The sequence below is a fragment of the Vicugna pacos genome, chromosome 30, assembly GCF_048564905.1.
Source record: "Vicugna pacos chromosome 30, VicPac4, whole genome shotgun sequence".
Lineage (NCBI taxonomy): Eukaryota > Metazoa > Chordata > Mammalia > Artiodactyla > Camelidae > Vicugna > Vicugna pacos.
This window is the reverse complement of record NC_133016.1, coordinates 10,738,031-10,754,648: the sequence shown is the minus strand read 5'-3', so window position 1 is coordinate 10,754,648 and position 16,618 is coordinate 10,738,031. Positions and strand designations below refer to the sequence as shown.

The 16,618-nt window shown below is 40.8% G+C and overlaps 1 protein-coding gene across 12 annotated transcripts in view; it reads right to left on the bottom strand.

Moving 5' to 3' along the window:
• Nucleotides 1-107: 107 nt before the first annotated feature.
• Nucleotides 108-16,618, bottom strand: part of RNF152 (ring finger protein 152) — a 72,568-nt gene continuing 56,057 nt past the window's right edge. For all 12 annotated transcript variants that reach the window (XM_072952030.1, XM_072952034.1, XM_072952032.1 and 9 more), the window contains one exon: nt 108-8,177. In XM_072952030.1, the coding sequence (XP_072808131.1) occupies nt 7,416-8,027 (612 nt within the window). In that variant the 5' untranslated portion in view covers nt 8,028-8,177 and the 3' untranslated portion in view covers nt 108-7,415. The remainder of the gene's footprint in view (nt 8,178-16,618) is intronic.

The window sequence follows — 16,618 nt, the reverse complement described above, 5'->3', positions numbered from 1 at the left end:
TATTAAAATTCTTAGAGTCTCTGGTGATGAAAATTCCAGCCAGTTTTTTTCTCTTCACTGGTAGGGGCAGGGAGGGGAAGAAAGCCAACGCATGAGTCTATTTGAAATCGTTTTATGAATTTTAATCATAGCAAATGTGTTTTAACAGTAGTCATAAAATCAACATTACCACATATACAAAGGACGAGACACCAGTTTGGCATACAAAAATACCATATATTAAAATTGGGTTCATTGGAAAACTCAGGACTTGCTAAGACACCATCTACAACAGAGAGAGCAAGCAAGAATGCTTTTAAGACATTCAGATTTATAAACAGCAGCTTGACATCCCCCTTACGAAGTCAATATTTGGCAACATTTGAACAATATTTACTACACAGCCCGGCAGCTCATTTATCTGTAGGGCTATTTGGCCCTTTAAAAGAAAAGCTTTGGAAATAAATAATCCACATAATTGTAAATGAAACATGTCAAGGACTTGAGTTAACAGCCTCTGAGCAGCATTAATCTAGCCATTTGACTGGAGTATTAGTTATCAAGAGGGCCAGGGAACCCACCAGTGGAGCCGTCAGAACAGCAGGGACCCTGTGCTGCAGCTGCTTACGTTGGGAGTTTGCAACCACCGCAAACTGAAACCAACCTCCCCGCCTGCAACTGTCAAAAGAGGCAAACAGGAACAAGTAGTGGAATAAAAAATTAGAATAAATGAGCACAAGCAGGACAGGACCAAAATATTCTTGAACGAGTCTTCCCACTAGTATCAACCTACTCAAGTCAGGATACATCCACAGGCACAGGCATTGCATTTCATGGTTAAGAGGACATCTTTAGAGTTTGTCTGTAATGACTCAGCAACCAACTCTAGAGTAGGTTCTGAAATTCTCTAGTGTGCTGACAACCCAGTGGGGCCTCCCTGGACCCTCTCATTAGCTGAGCGCATTCCCTTTATGTCTTCAGCTGAAACATCCTGAACTGAATTTGGTGAGCCATATTGGAATGACACATTGTGCTTGGCTAAGTTATTTCCAGTTGTCCCATGTTTCTGTCTTCAGCTGGTTTCTGCAGTGATTGACCTTCAGCTCCTATATGTTTTGTTTTGAAACTATAATCTCATTATGGATTTCCCTCCCTTTATGCAATATTTTCTCACTCTCTGGGCATATCTGCCTATCTGTTGCTATCGACCCAAGGCCACGTCTCCATCTCTACCATACAGGATCTACCTAAGAGCTGGGTTGTCTCTCAGCCAGGAAAATCCAACCAGGAACTTTCTGAAGCACAGTGTAAAACACCAGCTATCGTGTCCTCCTACTATTTAAATAGTGGTGATATAGACATCAACTTGTTCCCTTTTAAGGGCAATTTGCCTCATCTATTTCCTTCTTCTTACAGCCTGTGCTTTTTCACTGCCATCATATCCAATGGTCTACAACTAGAGTCTCAAAAAGCAAATGTCAAATTAAAATCTGAGCTTCCCTTTGGAAAACTCTTGTTTGAATAATCCAATAACACACCCCAGGGAGATCACAGCAGATTTTCCCATGGGCTACTAGCCCTACATCCTGTGGTGATGAATTTAGAGCAGTGTTCTAGAATAACAAGCCAACTATCAGAGAACACCCCCCAGAAAAACAAAGAAAATACATGCTGTTGCAGACTCCAAGAGACCGCTCAGTATTTTGCCCCAAATATTACTGATTGTCTCTAAAAAGATCATAATATGAATAGTATCAAAAACCTTAGACCAGAATAATAAAGTCCAGCTAACAAGATGAGTGTTTTCAAGCACCACTACATCATAAATGAGATATATCTATATAGTGGGATACCCCAGGCAGTGAATCCTGAAAAAAAAGGAAAAACATTGGCCCGATCGTGCCAGGAAACTTGTGCAGAAAATATCGGAGCCATATTGGAAGAGTTCAAGAATAATGGTGCTCTACCCACAACCACTTGAGCAGAGCCAAAAAAAAAAAGTCATTTGGAAGAGAGAAATTAAATGCCCCACCTGCTAATGTTCTTCAATGACTAATGGTTTCCAACAAAATGTATACGGTAGAACCTACTCCTTCATACTTGAAAAGTCTCGAGAGCTAAGTTATATAGACACTCTCGAAGCTGGTTGGTTTGACAAAATGGATGCAACCTGTAGCATTTGTTAAGAAATTAACATCTAAATTCAACGTTGTATAACCCACATTGGAAAACATGACTAACATTTTTACTTAATTTTTCAACTTCAATTATAGCTAAATGGTGTGTATCTACATATATATCTATATCTATATGGATATAGATATATCTATATACAGTGAGTTGTGTCAACAAAAACAATGGCTTGAGTTTCCACTTTTTTAAAAGAAGTGTTTCATGTTTAACAAATCAGCAACTGATCATCATCGATTTTGAAATAGACTACCACTTTCAAAACAGTTACTGAATTATCTTGACTGTCTCATTCTTCTTTGGAGTTTCTGTTTTGGTAAGAAATTCTTTATGGGTAACATTTTACTGAGAATGATGGAAATGGCAAGGAACAGCCTCTCCTTCTAGGTCAAGGATGACACATCAACTGACTGATGACAGTTCTTATGTGAAAACAAAATGCTGACTAGTTGGTAGCATTTTTCTAAGAGGAGATAGAAATTCAGACCATTTGCATATCTCTCCTCTACCAATAAACATTGGACCTTTAATTTCCTCTTAAGTCTAAAGAAAAACTATCATTTGGCAAAAAAAAATTTTTAGATCATTTTTAAGTACAAGCTAAAAAGAAGAGTCATGCCCATTGACTAGTTGTTTTTTTAAAAAAATCAACCTAATTCTGCAAATTGAAGTAAATGCATTTGGTTTGTTATTTTCAGACAATGAAAAGCAGACTAACCAATTTAGACACAGCATAGGTTTTCAAATCAAAATCTAGACTGGAATAAATACTGTACTATCAAGAAGAGTCTGATCTTTCTATGAAAATACATCTCGAATTGAATTTTCTGCTTCCCTTTACTTGCTTAAAAAAGCAATTTTAGTAACTTTAATAACCTTCAAGTCTTTAAATTCCATGGGCAATGTTTTTTTTAATGTAAAAAAGTGTCTTTGTGCAAGGCTTCAAATATTCAATTCTTTCAGTGATAACTAAAATAAAAAAACCAAGCAAGACTAAAACAATGTCAAATCTCACTCTAAAAATAGTACCTATGTATTAGTCTGGCATCTGAAAAATGATGCCCACATATGCCTACCCCCAAATACAATGACAAGCTGTCAGACTTCAAGGACAAACAGAAACATTCCCTATGAACACTGCAAAACATGCTTGCTCTTACATTTCACACCTTACTAACGCAGTGATGAAGTTTGGGTAAGATGCTGGAAGTGAAGAGGAATTTCATTAGGCTTTTTTTTTCTGTAACATTTACTTTTTGGCCACAAGACCCTAAACACAATTTCACAGTACAGGTCATGCAAGTCAAACATTTTACAGCTACAGTCTAACTACTATTTTTGGACAATAGATTCACATGCAGCTAATGATCCCAGGAAAGGGGCTTTATCAAGCACTCTTTAAGCTTCATTGATCATTCCTCGGCCCAGAGCATCTAAGTAATAACCCCAAAGGGCAATCAATGCATTTTTACCGTCATACTTGAGATCATATATTTTTTAAGCCCAGAAAGGACAAAAAAAAATTTTTAAGCCAACTGCGTATTACTAAACCACAAACTGTCTTCTTTATCTTACTCTGAACTCCATTAACACCTATTGCACAAGCCTGCAAAGTACACCATCCAGTTCAGTAGCCACTAGCCACGTGTGACATTTATTTAAACAGCTTTAAATTAAATAAAATACAAAATCCAGTTCCCAACTCAGACCAATCCCATTTCAATTGCCCACTAGCCAATATGGCTACTGTATTGGACAACATACGTCATAGAACATTTCCACCATCACAGAAAGTTCTAATGAACAGCGCCAATCTAGAGGATCCCAAGGGCTGCACCAGCACGTGGTTTAACCTTCAAGGGACCAACTGCTCTTAAGTCATGTGCAAGAGTCAACTTCTTTATATTCCTAAAGAAAATACTTTATAGCTTCCTGATCATAAAGACTAGAACTGAGAACCATTTGCCTTTTCATCACAATGTATGCCCCAGGTCATTATGAAAAAATTTTCCAAAGACAATACTTTTGATAGCATAGCTGGCTCTGCTTAGCAAATTCAGCATTCTCTTGCTTATGTCAAGATCATTAATAAAGTTGAAAAATCATGCTTCTTGTAGTTTACTATTTACACAACACTCATCGTCCTTTACATCTAAAGGGAGGGGGGTGGGAAACCAATGTTTTGCAATTTTAAAAAGTCAAATCATATGATTTTCTTTAACAGTCTATATTCATCCCTAAATTAATCCTCCTTTCATTTCCCAGAGAGGTAGATGCTAACTAAGATGAACATATAAATTTACAAAAACAAAAAACTTAAATGATAGTTGAGTTAGTAAAGGGTATTCATCCACCCTGAAAAAGATCATCGCCTGACAGAGATGTCGACAGGCCTAGGAAGAAGCAAGAGGAAACCACAGTGCTAAGTTATGGTCCTCCTTTTGCCACAGAATGACAAACTGCCTCGCACCTCTGTGGGCCCCAGTGGACTCACCTACAAAATGAAGCCACCAGAGGTTGTTTTCAGCTCTAACTTTCTGTGCTTTCAGTTGTGATTTTTTCACTGATGTGCAACTGTGAATTCTGGCCGATTGTGTCACTGGACTTGCATCACGTGGGGTAGATGAGTTGTTAGTGTCATGGATAAATGCCAAAGGGGCCAGAACAATGGGATGCCAAATAACATTAAACATCATTGTCTATAAAAATTCTTTCCAGCAGGCTGAGACATCACACACACATGCACGCACGTGTGCATGGAATGCACACCCTGACAAGCAGGTACACAAATGAATTAACTGCAGGCAGAATCCACTTGAACAATGGTTCTTACATCAGTGAGACTCACACAAAAAATTCTGATTTTGCTTGTTATTGTACCTTAAATTGTAACACCAAGAATCTATCACAGAGCCAATTAAATCTGCACTGCCTAACTGCAGCTCTAGCACGGGATTGTTTTTAAGTAAAAGGTACGTGGACATTTGTACTCCACGGCTTTGCACTAAGAAACACACATATGTTAGTGTCTATATATGACCTACAGAACACACAGAATTCTATCACACACTACACTCCAGGGCTGGTCATTTCATCCTGGACATAAACATATGTAAATGTCATTCACAAAATTAATTTGAATATGGCATGACAATATTGCAAGGGCAGAGTCCATTTGAAATGCAGCATTCTTAATGTAACATTTCTGTTTTTTTCAAAGAGGAACAGAAATTAGGTCAGACATGCATCACGGCAGCCTGGGAGAGTTTGAGAAATTGAAACTAACCCAACAGTATATTAGGTTACGTAATAGAGGATAGTATTCAGCTAATATGATACCTAAATTATTAATACCAAATAAATCCTAGATTATTTGATGGATAACGCCCAATAGCTTACACAATAAAATGGCATTTTAACCTAATTTCTAGTTTGAGCTTTCAGATACATTTCCTAAAGGTCTAATGATGAATTTGAAAGATTTGAAAAAACCCGAGTTCATATTTTTATATCGAATCCTCATGTCAATGATCATGGTTAGCTTGGGATTCTATTCATTATATTGTCATTTTATCTCACATTAACTGCATCACTTTATGTGCATATTTTGTGCTGCTTGAAGGTAAAATAGTTAGCATATAAGTAAATTAAATTATCTCAGTCTTACAGGGCTATTTCTAGCCTTAATTCTTAGAACCATCTCTGCTTTTCTTTCCCCTATTTTCATGGATCCAATGAAACATAAACATATATTTGAGTAGGGGGCCTTGGCACATACCACTTACTTCATGAATTCCATAAAGAAAGCTAGCAGACAACTGTAAAGCTCACAGCTATGGCTGAACACACACACATTCAGGTACAGAAATTTATCATTTAAAACCAGCAGATCTTTCTTTGTAAGCATCTCTAGGCCATTACACATTTAAGAATATTTGAGAATTTATGATGAACTGGTCCACTTAAATTCGGAATGTGAGTTGCTAGTTTGTCTTGTCATTTTTCTCAATAAAAACGTATTTTGAACTACAAGAGATAGTCTCCACTTGTACCAACAAGAGGAAACTGGAATTCTCAGTGGTTTAACTCTCATGGAACAACCTCTTTCAAAAAAGTAAGCACGGACTGTCTTAAAATGCCAGTCCAGATTGGTCCTTGGTTACCAACACTCATGGCTACTACAATACATCAAAATTGAGAGAAAAGACAGAATCTTCTGTTACTCTCCATTTGTGCCTTATAGAATACAGGACTTGACCACATAGAAGAGGAGCAAGTTTGGAAGGGACGTGTATGTGACACTTCACAGGGTGGGTCCCAGTGCCCATGAGGTGGTCACTGTTTCAGACCCCGGATTCATTCATGCCCCACAAAGTCTCACTCCCACGATTCTTCTGAAAAGATTCCAAAACTGAGGTAAATCAAATCACACACACACACATACACACACACACACACAAATACACATTATTTACATTTAAAATTCTTATTTTGTGAGATGGCTTGAGAAAAATTGGCATGTAGGTTTCCTGTGGGATTAGACATTCCTCATTATTACTCAGTTTATTGCTCCCCTGTTGGGCTTTCAGTTTAATAAACACATATCAAGCTCTAATTACAAGGGAAGGAAAATTAAATACATGACAAAACACAACACACTGGAAACATTTGTTCAGATATTTTCTTCAAAAAACAACTGTCCGCTTAACTTATTTTAATTTGGGTGCCATTCAGAAAGTATAAAAGGCCTTAGCAGCTGAATGAAGACGGGGTTTCATGTTTTAAAAAGAAAGAAAGAAATCAGCACTGCATGTCATGGCTGAATTTTTACAGGGATTCTCAGGTTTAATTCTACTTGGATACATAGCATCTTTGTTTTAATCTACCACATTTAGAGAAGATCACATTGTATGCACTTCCACAGTTTAATGTCTAAGTAGAATATGTCTATCTCATAACGTGATTTAGAAATCATAAATTACAGTCCATTTAATACATGATTATGAAGATGCATGCAATCGTCTTCAAAGCTGTTGCCACCAATAATCAGAGCGATCTGCCTGGTGTCTTGCTGAGACCTCACATTCTGCCTTCCGTGTCTGTCTGCGGTTAATCAAGTGGCAGCCCAGAAGCCAGTCCTCGGCACCCAATGATCAGCGTCGCCCCCCATCTTCTCAACGCGATCCATCACCAACACCTGCTCAACCCCTAGTTGGCACCCACGAGACACTTCCCTGTAGCCCTCTTCAGCCACAGGATATCACAGTGAAGCGCTTAGAAATGCAGGACATGTTGTGGAGCACGATGCCGAGCAGGAAGACCAGGACGCAGGCCACCAAGATCACAGTGCACACCCCAGACCAGGTGGAGCTTTTCACCACGCCCCGCCTGTCCGGCTCCTCCTCCACCGCCTCGGGCGGGGCCCCGCCCTGCAGAGGCTGCTGCTCGGCTGGGATGGTCACCACGGTGACGGACTTCTGCTGGCTGCCGGGCAGCAGGCGGCAGCCCATGTCTCCGGGCAGCAGCGTGCGCTCCTTGGAGATGGGCAGGGGCAGCATGTAGCACCCATTGCTGGGAAGTTTGATGAAGACTGGGGTGTGCTCGGAGGCGTGCGGGATGGCGATGACCGCAAGGACCTCGGGGTCGTCGGGGAGCTGGGACACAGAGAAGCCCGGGGGCAGCTTGGTGATGCCCCGGCACCAGGGGCACCGTACGTCCTTCTGGCTCGTCCTCATCTGCTGAAGGCACACCGAGCAGCAGGTGTGTTTGCAATCCAGCAACTTGGGCCTTCGCCGGGGGCTGTAGTAATTGAAACAGATCTGACATTCCAGCAAAGAATCTTGGGAGAGCGTCTCCATCGTGGGCTGTGAGCAGGAAGGCCGAGGCCGAGGGGGAGGAGCTTGTTCTCAGAGTCCGCCACTCCCGCTCCTTCCTTCTCTGAGTCTCTCCAAAGTCGCAGGAGGATCTGGGAGCTCACAGGCATTTAGCATACTCAGGCGTGTACATTTCTGAAGGAGACAAAAATGCGAAACAAGTTAATTGCTTCAAATAAGCTGAGGCGTCAGCATATCTGACGGATATGTAGGACTGCTCCAAAGTCTTGACACTGGCTCAAAAGGGTGGAAGTTTCCCGCTCTCGAGACTGAGGATTCCCATAATGTCCAGTGGATGGTGAATGAGTTGTTTCAGATGGCCTGTCACAGCAAATGCTTTATTCATTTCAAAGAACCGAATCCTTCTGGGGGAGGGTACAGCACCCAATGCCCCCATATTTTGTAAAGAGGGAGTCTGCTGTTTCTATTTTGTACATTTCAGCGGACCCTGGATTTTTCTTCTAAATACACTGGAAAAATTCTCTTGTTTCCAATAAGTTTGTAGCATTTCCTAAAAGCAAATTTCTTTTCTTAGATCCTCTGACCTGCTTTTCCAGACTCTGCTTACCCTCCTGTAAGTAAGTATTCATTGCAAGGTGTAAGCATCTAGGTACTCCACAGCTAGCTCGCTCGTTTGATATGGGCCATGGCTCTTCCTCTCACAGGTAATTAAAATGATGCCACCAGAGAAGCACACACAGGCATCTGTTATCTTTTCCACCAAATCACTTGAACCAAGGTTATTCTTGTCGGTTGGTTTTAAAAGAGATGAAGATAAAACAAGCAAACAAACAACCCCAAATAACAACAACAACAATGGACCTTCAGGCAATAGGGGTCAAAAGACCCACAGGATCACCAGTATTTCTCAGTTCTTTTAATTTCATTATTATTTGGGATTGCGTCAGTGAACATGACCAAAAGCAAATACTGTTAACTCATTGATCATAATCGAGTATTATTGTCAGAGATGGCTGTCAGAAGACCAGCAGACAGCCCTCACAAAAGAAGAAAGAGGAGGAGGAGGAGGAAGAGGAAAAGGAGGAAGGGGAAGGAGAAGGAGAAGGAGAAGAATGTTAGCCTCCTCGTATTGACAGGAGCAGAAGAACTTAGTTCAACTTAACTGGAGTTTAAGGACTTTCCCCCTCCCTGGAGTGTTTTAATAAAGGTTCCCAACTCTGTTTCCCATGGAAAGCATTCAAATTACATGTCTCTGGACAGAGCCATGATGACTCTGGAAAGAACTATATTCAACTACTATTGTAGAAGTAATTGTTAGTCCTAGAACCTTACCCACACCCAGAACCAGGAGCCAATAATAGAAAAGCTCTTCACATTTTTCTTAAGAAGTGAACTTTCTGTGGGAATGTAATTTGGTACAGCTACTATGGAAAACAGTACGGAGATTCCTTAAACAACTAAAACTAGAGTTACTATATAATCCAGAAATCCCACTCCTGGGCATATATCTGGTGAAAACTCTAGTTTGAAAAAATACATGCACCCCAATGTTCACAGCAGCACTACTTACAAGAGCCATAACATGGAAACAACCTAATGTCCATCAACAGAGGATTAGAGAAAGAAGACGTGGTATATATCCAATGGAATATGACCCAGCCATAAAAAAAGAACTAAATACCATTCGCAGCAACATGGATGGACCTAGAGATTATCATACTAAGTGAAAGAGAAAGACAAATGCCATATATCACTTATATGTGGAATCTAAAAAATTATACAGAGGAACTCATTTGCAAAACAGAAGCAGACTCACAGACATAGAAAACAAACTTATGGTTACCAAAGGGGAAAGGGAGGTGGGGGAGGGATAAATTAGGAGTTTGGGATTAACATATACACACTACTATATATAAAATAGATAAAGAACAAGGTCCTACTGTATAACACAGGGCACTATATTCAATATCTTGTAATAACCTATACTGAAAAAGAATATATATATATATTAACTGAATCACTATGCTATACACCAGAAACTAACACAACATTGTAAATACACTATACTTCAATAAAAGGTGAAACTTTTTCTTTCTAACTCCTTTTGTGAAATTAATACACCCCTCCCCAATGATTATAATTTGTTAAAATCAAAATTAAGACTGCTGAAAAAGCTTAAAGTCAAAAATAACCACTGATAAAAATTAACAGTGACAACAAAAGAACAATATTTTTTAATTTAATTGAAGTATAGTTGATTTACAATGTTGTATTAGTTTCTGAAGAGCAACATGTTTTTAAAATATTTCAGCTGTAGTAAGAGCACTTAAATATAGTAATATAGCATTCAGAAAACTCATAATCAACTACTCATCTATCCACTAATTCAAGTAGTTATTACATAATTGAAACTTGCTGAGAGTAGAACTTAAATGTCCTCACACATACATAAAAAGAAGTATGTGAGGTGATGGATGTGTTAACCAACCAGATGAGGGGGAATCCTTTCATGATGTATATTATCAAATCACCACAATGATGTACACTTTACGTGTCTTAAAATTGTATGTGTCAGTCATACCTCAATAAAGCTGGAAAAAAAAACCCAAAATAGCTACTGAGTATCGATCCTGCACAAAGCACCATACTTGTAGCTACAGTAGCATGTTAAGATGAATCAGACCCTAATCCTACTCTTAAGCAATTTAAAGTTAGGCAAGAATGAACGAATGAATCTTTTTTCTTTCATTCATTTACATTCAAATTCTATTGAATAGCTTCCATGTGTCAAGCATTATGGTGTTTATTTTTGTCCCTTGTAACAAAGACCCTGACATTGCCCATAAGAAACTCCCAGCCTGGAGGGCAACAGTTATGCAAGTAAGCAGTTGTAATATAAATACAGTTATCCCTGCTATACTGGAGCTGGAGGAATCAAGGATGACTCAGTGAGGAATCTGGATTACAGAGAGGATTTAGATGTGAAAAATCAGGAACAGATTATTTTCAGGTTCAGAAATCAGCATGAGCAAAGGAAAAGAGGGAGCAGTTACAGAATTATTTTTATACCCTAGCTGTGACACTGGCTAGAGGATTTTTTTTCTAATGCAGGAGTAACTTACAGATGCCATCTCTAAGATGTCTACAGTTTTAGCTCCTAAGTTTAGGTCTTTGAAACAGATTTTTTTTTCTTTTTTGGTGGGGGAAGGTAATTAGGTTTATTCATTGATTTATTTATAGGATGTACTGGGGATTGAACTCAGGACCTCATCCATATCAAGCATGTGCTCGACCACTTGAGCTATACCTTCCCCTCAAGATGCTTTTTTAAAGAAACAAAATTCTCACGGAACCTGCAAGCACCCTCCTGCAGGTCCAGCCCAGGAGAGTAGACCCCACAGGGAGGGGAGAGATGATGACCACAGACCACAGACCACAGACGGTGGACACCTTGGGTGCCAAGGATGTGGGACTTTTTAGTGAGCAATGGGAACACGTCAGAAAGGTCAAGAGTACCAGAATGATTCATCAGTTAGCTACACTCAGGACAGATTGGAAAGACCTGCTGGGAAGCTGTTATAACATTAGACAAGGGGTATCGAGTAGCTGAAGTCAACAGTAGTGATGAGGATGAAGAGATGGAAAGCGAAGGTCTGGACTTCTCCTAGTAGAAGTCGAGTGGGATCTGGCAGCATGTCATAGTGAGACTGTGAGAGGGAAGAAGCCAAAGGTCAAGCCTTTGACTTGAGGTGGTATTATTAAGAGAAATAGGGACGGCGAAGAGAGAGATGATGAGTTCTGTTTTGGCCATATTCCATTGGAGGTCCAGGGAAGATCATAAGAAAGGAGTTATTCAGGAAGAGGTTAAAGAGTCAGACAGATGCTGAAAATGGGGGGCTGATACTACAGAGAAAAGTCAGGACTGGACCCCAGAGATCTAGGTGGCATCCCCAGAGAAGAGATATCTGCCAGATAAGACAGAGCAGAGAGAGACCCTGAGAGAGCAATCATAGTTAAGCCTGGCTGAAAAGCACAGTGGCAGACATGGGAGGAAACCCGCTAACACATTCCAGCACGTTCCCCAGACAAAAGAGTTCCAGGCAGCATAAGGCTATGAGGAGTGGACACTGAGAAAAGACCTTGAGGTCTGAAAGACAGGAGGTCACTAGTATTTTTGAGCGCGGTTTCGCAGAGCACCTGCTGTGCGGGAGACTGGAGGGATGCTAGAATGTGAGTATGAGTCCCCTGGGAGGTTGGGTATGTCAGGCAGTACGATGGTCACTTAGAGGGAGGAGCATCAAGCAACACTTCCTTTTATTTTCAGAGTAGAGAAATCTGAGCAAAGAAGGGCAGATCAAGCAAGTTAGGGTGCCCAAAGCCAGACGGTCTGGTACGTGTGGTCCAGTATGGTGACCACTAGCCACAGGTGCGAGCGGAAGGTGGAATGAGGCACTTAGAAAGGAAAAAGTGTTTGGACCGTGGTGATGAGGTATGTGGAACGGATGAAGGAATCCCCAAAATGTCAGCAATTAGGGAAGAATTCTTCTGGTTTTATACCCAAGGTAGTGAATTTATTGTTTTTTAAAAAACAAATACAAAACTCAGAGTTTGCTGGTGAATCTTGGCATACACTCATCTGTCCTCACTGGTAAGGCCCATTAATAGAGGTCGGGCCTCAATATTATAAATCACAGGAAGATGTGAATGTTAAGGGAGGCAAGAATGGTCCATAGTGACTACAGTGGCAGAAATGACAAAATTGGGGAGGGGTATACCAAAAAAAGCACAGATTCCTGACATTTTATGAATTTAGATAAAGCTGTCCTTAACAATGGCCCCTGGGACAACCACCTTCTCTATAAATGGAGCTGGGAACAAAAAAATGTTTTGTGACACCAATATAGGAAACAGTGACCGCCAACTTCTTTCTTAACCTTCCTTCCTTATTGTTTACCTTCCTTCCATATAAAAATGTGGGAAGCAGCTTGGCAGAGTGGGAAGAATAGGGGCTTTGGCCTCAAACAATCCTGGGTCTAATCCTTGTTTTGTTACTACCATGGGGGACATTGGAGCAACTCATACAGCTTCTGGAACCAGCATGCTCACCAGCTAATGAGGGGTGATAGAGTTTGTGGCTGAAGTCAGGTGAGTTCAGGCAGCGCCAGGAAGCAAAGGGCTCAGGGAACCCTGGTGCTAATCTCTCCTCCCGCCCCCTGCCCCCAGACTTGGGCTCCATGCAGTGCTGGGTGTGATCCGCCCAGAGGCACTTCCTGGCTCTCAAAGGATGGCCCTGTGGAACCGCCTGGGAGGAGGAAGGCAAGTACTCCCCTTGGCCCGGCCCCAAGACCTGCCACACCGTTGTTTTTCAACAAAACCGACATGCAATTTTATTCATGAATTTATGTTCCAAGTAATGTTCACTTAATTGGTGTTGAGCTCCCTTAAAATTAGATTATACGACTCAGTTTCCGACTCTGTCCCAGTAAGCGGAGGCCTTACAACACAGGCTGCATACAAAAGCAGAAGGGGAAACAGCTTCTCTTCTCGCGTGCTCAGCCACTCAAGTCATTCTGATGGCAGCCTCTCTGATTTATACACTGCCTGGTTCTATATTAAGCCAGCCCAGTTTACTTCCGTAGCATAATTCGTCATGACGATGATTAGTTAGGTAAAGAGAAGAAAATGTATGAGGCTCTGGACCGAAGCTAATGATGAATCGTTCTTTCTCCCTTTCAGCATAAACTCAAAAGATGTGAGTCAACCACAGAAGAAACAAGGCCCACATAAGCTAGAAAAGAAACTCAAGAGTCCCTGCTCAAACGCAGGACCTGCAAACACACACTGGCAACTGCTTTAGGAACCCGTGTTCCCTGTTGCTTTCCTTACAGGAGCAAGACATGATGCTCAAAGAAGACACTCAGTAAATTTAAAAAGGAAAGGGTATTTTGGTAGAATGCATACATAAGAACAGGTATAAACTGAAATACCTTGGAATGATTTTTAAATGTCACTAAGGTTTATTTTGAAAGAAACTAAAGGTCGAAACTAGACCACACCAAGGGGAACAGCAGCTAAGGGAGGGCAGTCTCACACTAACTATGGCTCACAAAACAGAACTTCTGTTCAAACACATCTTCGTAAAACTGTAGTTTCATAAATAATGTCAACTGAAAAACATACACATAAAAGGCCTTGAATCACCAATGAACTCGACAGCAATGCATACCCTGGTTCTGAAATAATTTTCAAAACTGAGATCTGTAAAAATGGAGGGAGGTGTGGTTTGAGGGGGAAATGCCAAGAATCAGAGGGGTGTGTATATTGTTTTACTGTTTGGGGGCAGTGGACGATTTGGTGCTTTACAACAATCACATAGTTTCACAAAATAAACTTTCTTTTTCTTTTTTAAAAAACCTATGTAATTTTAAGCACCTTTATTAAAGGCTGGGTGTGATAAAGTGCTTCCATGAATTTAGTGGGTGGTTAAAAAAAAAAAGAGCAAAGGTCGCCAACACTGAATTTTTATACTCCCAGTTGCTTTTAGAAGTCCAGGCATATGAGGATTAAAAAAAAAAAACCTGATGAAATATAGACAGTTGTCACTCAGTATCCCCCGGGGACCAGTTCCAGGATCCCCTCTCAGACACCAAAATCTAAGCATGCTCAAGCCCCTATTTAAAATGGCCTAGTACAGCTGGTCCTCTGAATCTTCAGATGCAAAACCTGGGAATATGAAGGGCCAACTGTAATCCCAGTAGTTTTACTCTGTTTATACTCTTAAGAATTTTCATACGTTCTGATTCAGATTTGCTACCATGACATGAACAAGGAAGCGTCTCCCCAGAACTGTGATGTGAACTGATATCGACTACATTCCGCCTGACCTTGCATCATTCCATTTGATGGTCTAGACGAAGGCCTTAAATTCAACAGCTGTGTTGTGAAAAATCTCGAAGTCTGAGACGACACAAGTCATGATACTGCTTTTCTTACTCTCTTGAAATAGCATGCCTTCCTGATATAGGTCATTTACTGAATTTTTCAAGAAAATGTAAACATTTGAAATGAGATTAAATAATTACAATTCCATTTAATTTGGCATTTCAGCTGGCAAGATCACTCTGCTATATTGGATCTTGGCAGACACTCCGATTAACAGCAAGAACGGGGAATGGCTTGGTGGTGACAGATGTGTGGCTGACCTGGTGCTCTGGTTGCAGACAGCAACCCTTTCAGGACACAGTCGCCTGATAAGTGTAAAGTCCAACTGGTGTAAACAACGTCTGTTTTCATGGAGAAGGCAGTGTTGCATGACTGACAAATCTCAAATGAGATTTCTATTGGCCCAAACCTTAATAGTTGCCCTCTTTTCTCCTCTGAGCATTGCAGTTTGCTTTATTTGATGATATAAAGAATCTGGAAAGTGAAAACGGTTACTTAAAAGTCTTGGGTGACCAAGGGGGATGGGGCAGAGGATGTGATGGTGCTGGAGGCAGACTGATCCTGGTAGCAGGGACCAGTGGGTGGGACTGAGCGCTCAGAGGTTAAATGGGCAGAGAGCAGCAGACTTGCCACACACCCAAAGGACTAGCCCTGCCCGCACTGACCAATGGGGTAACTGCGAGCCCGATGGACCTGGCCACGGCGTAGCCGCCGTACCTCTGCAAGTGCCAACTCTTTCACTGCAAAAATGCAACTAACCAGGTCGCTGAAACTGAACCATAGTCGCCAAAGATGTGTTTACACAGGAGCACTTCATTTAAGTTGAGGTAGAGAAAAGATGAATGAATTTGATTCATCCATGGGTTGGTGATGAATAGTTCAAATCAAGGTGCACTGGAGTCAAGACATTTTGAGGAATTAAAGCCAAATTTCAGTATTGCCATGAGTGATAATAACCACTGGGTTTTGTTGGTTTGTTTAATATTTATCAGACAATAATTACTATTAGGAATCAGGAGATAAAGATTTTAGCTTTAATTCTGTCCCTAAGGAGATGGGTTACCTTAAGCAAACCAGCTCTCCGTGAGCTGCAGTGTCTTCACCTATAATAAGGACACTGGACTAGACAATCCCTTAGAGTCCCTTCTAGTAAAAAAGTTCTATGACCTAAGTAACTGCTAATCACACGCCTGGGTTTCCAACAACATGACAGAGCTGTCAGGCTGTTTGTTCTATGCTTATTACACCTGACAGATTATTTATACCTATTAACCGTCAATGATCTCGTAAGAATGCATGTTTACGTGAGACAGTAGACATCTAAAATAAATGGGTAGCAACTTACGTTAAAAGTTTCTTCCTTTATGCCTTGGGTTTAATGAATGAGCCTAAAGGGAGCCAACACCCTAAAAGAAATAGCCACTACTTTGATTTGTAGCAGCAATCAAAGGAATAACTATTTTATGTCTAATCAGTAAACTTCTCAGCCCAAGCAAGATATCCCTATTATCCAAACTTGCTACTAGGTGAAGGTGGTCCCAATGGTCCCTTGAGTAGAAACCTGAATGGCTGTCTGGCTCATACAGAGGCCAAGGCTAATGCTGGCATCAATCAGACACACAACTTCACCTTCACTTGCTCTGATCACCCAATGACGGCAAAGAAAAAAGTTG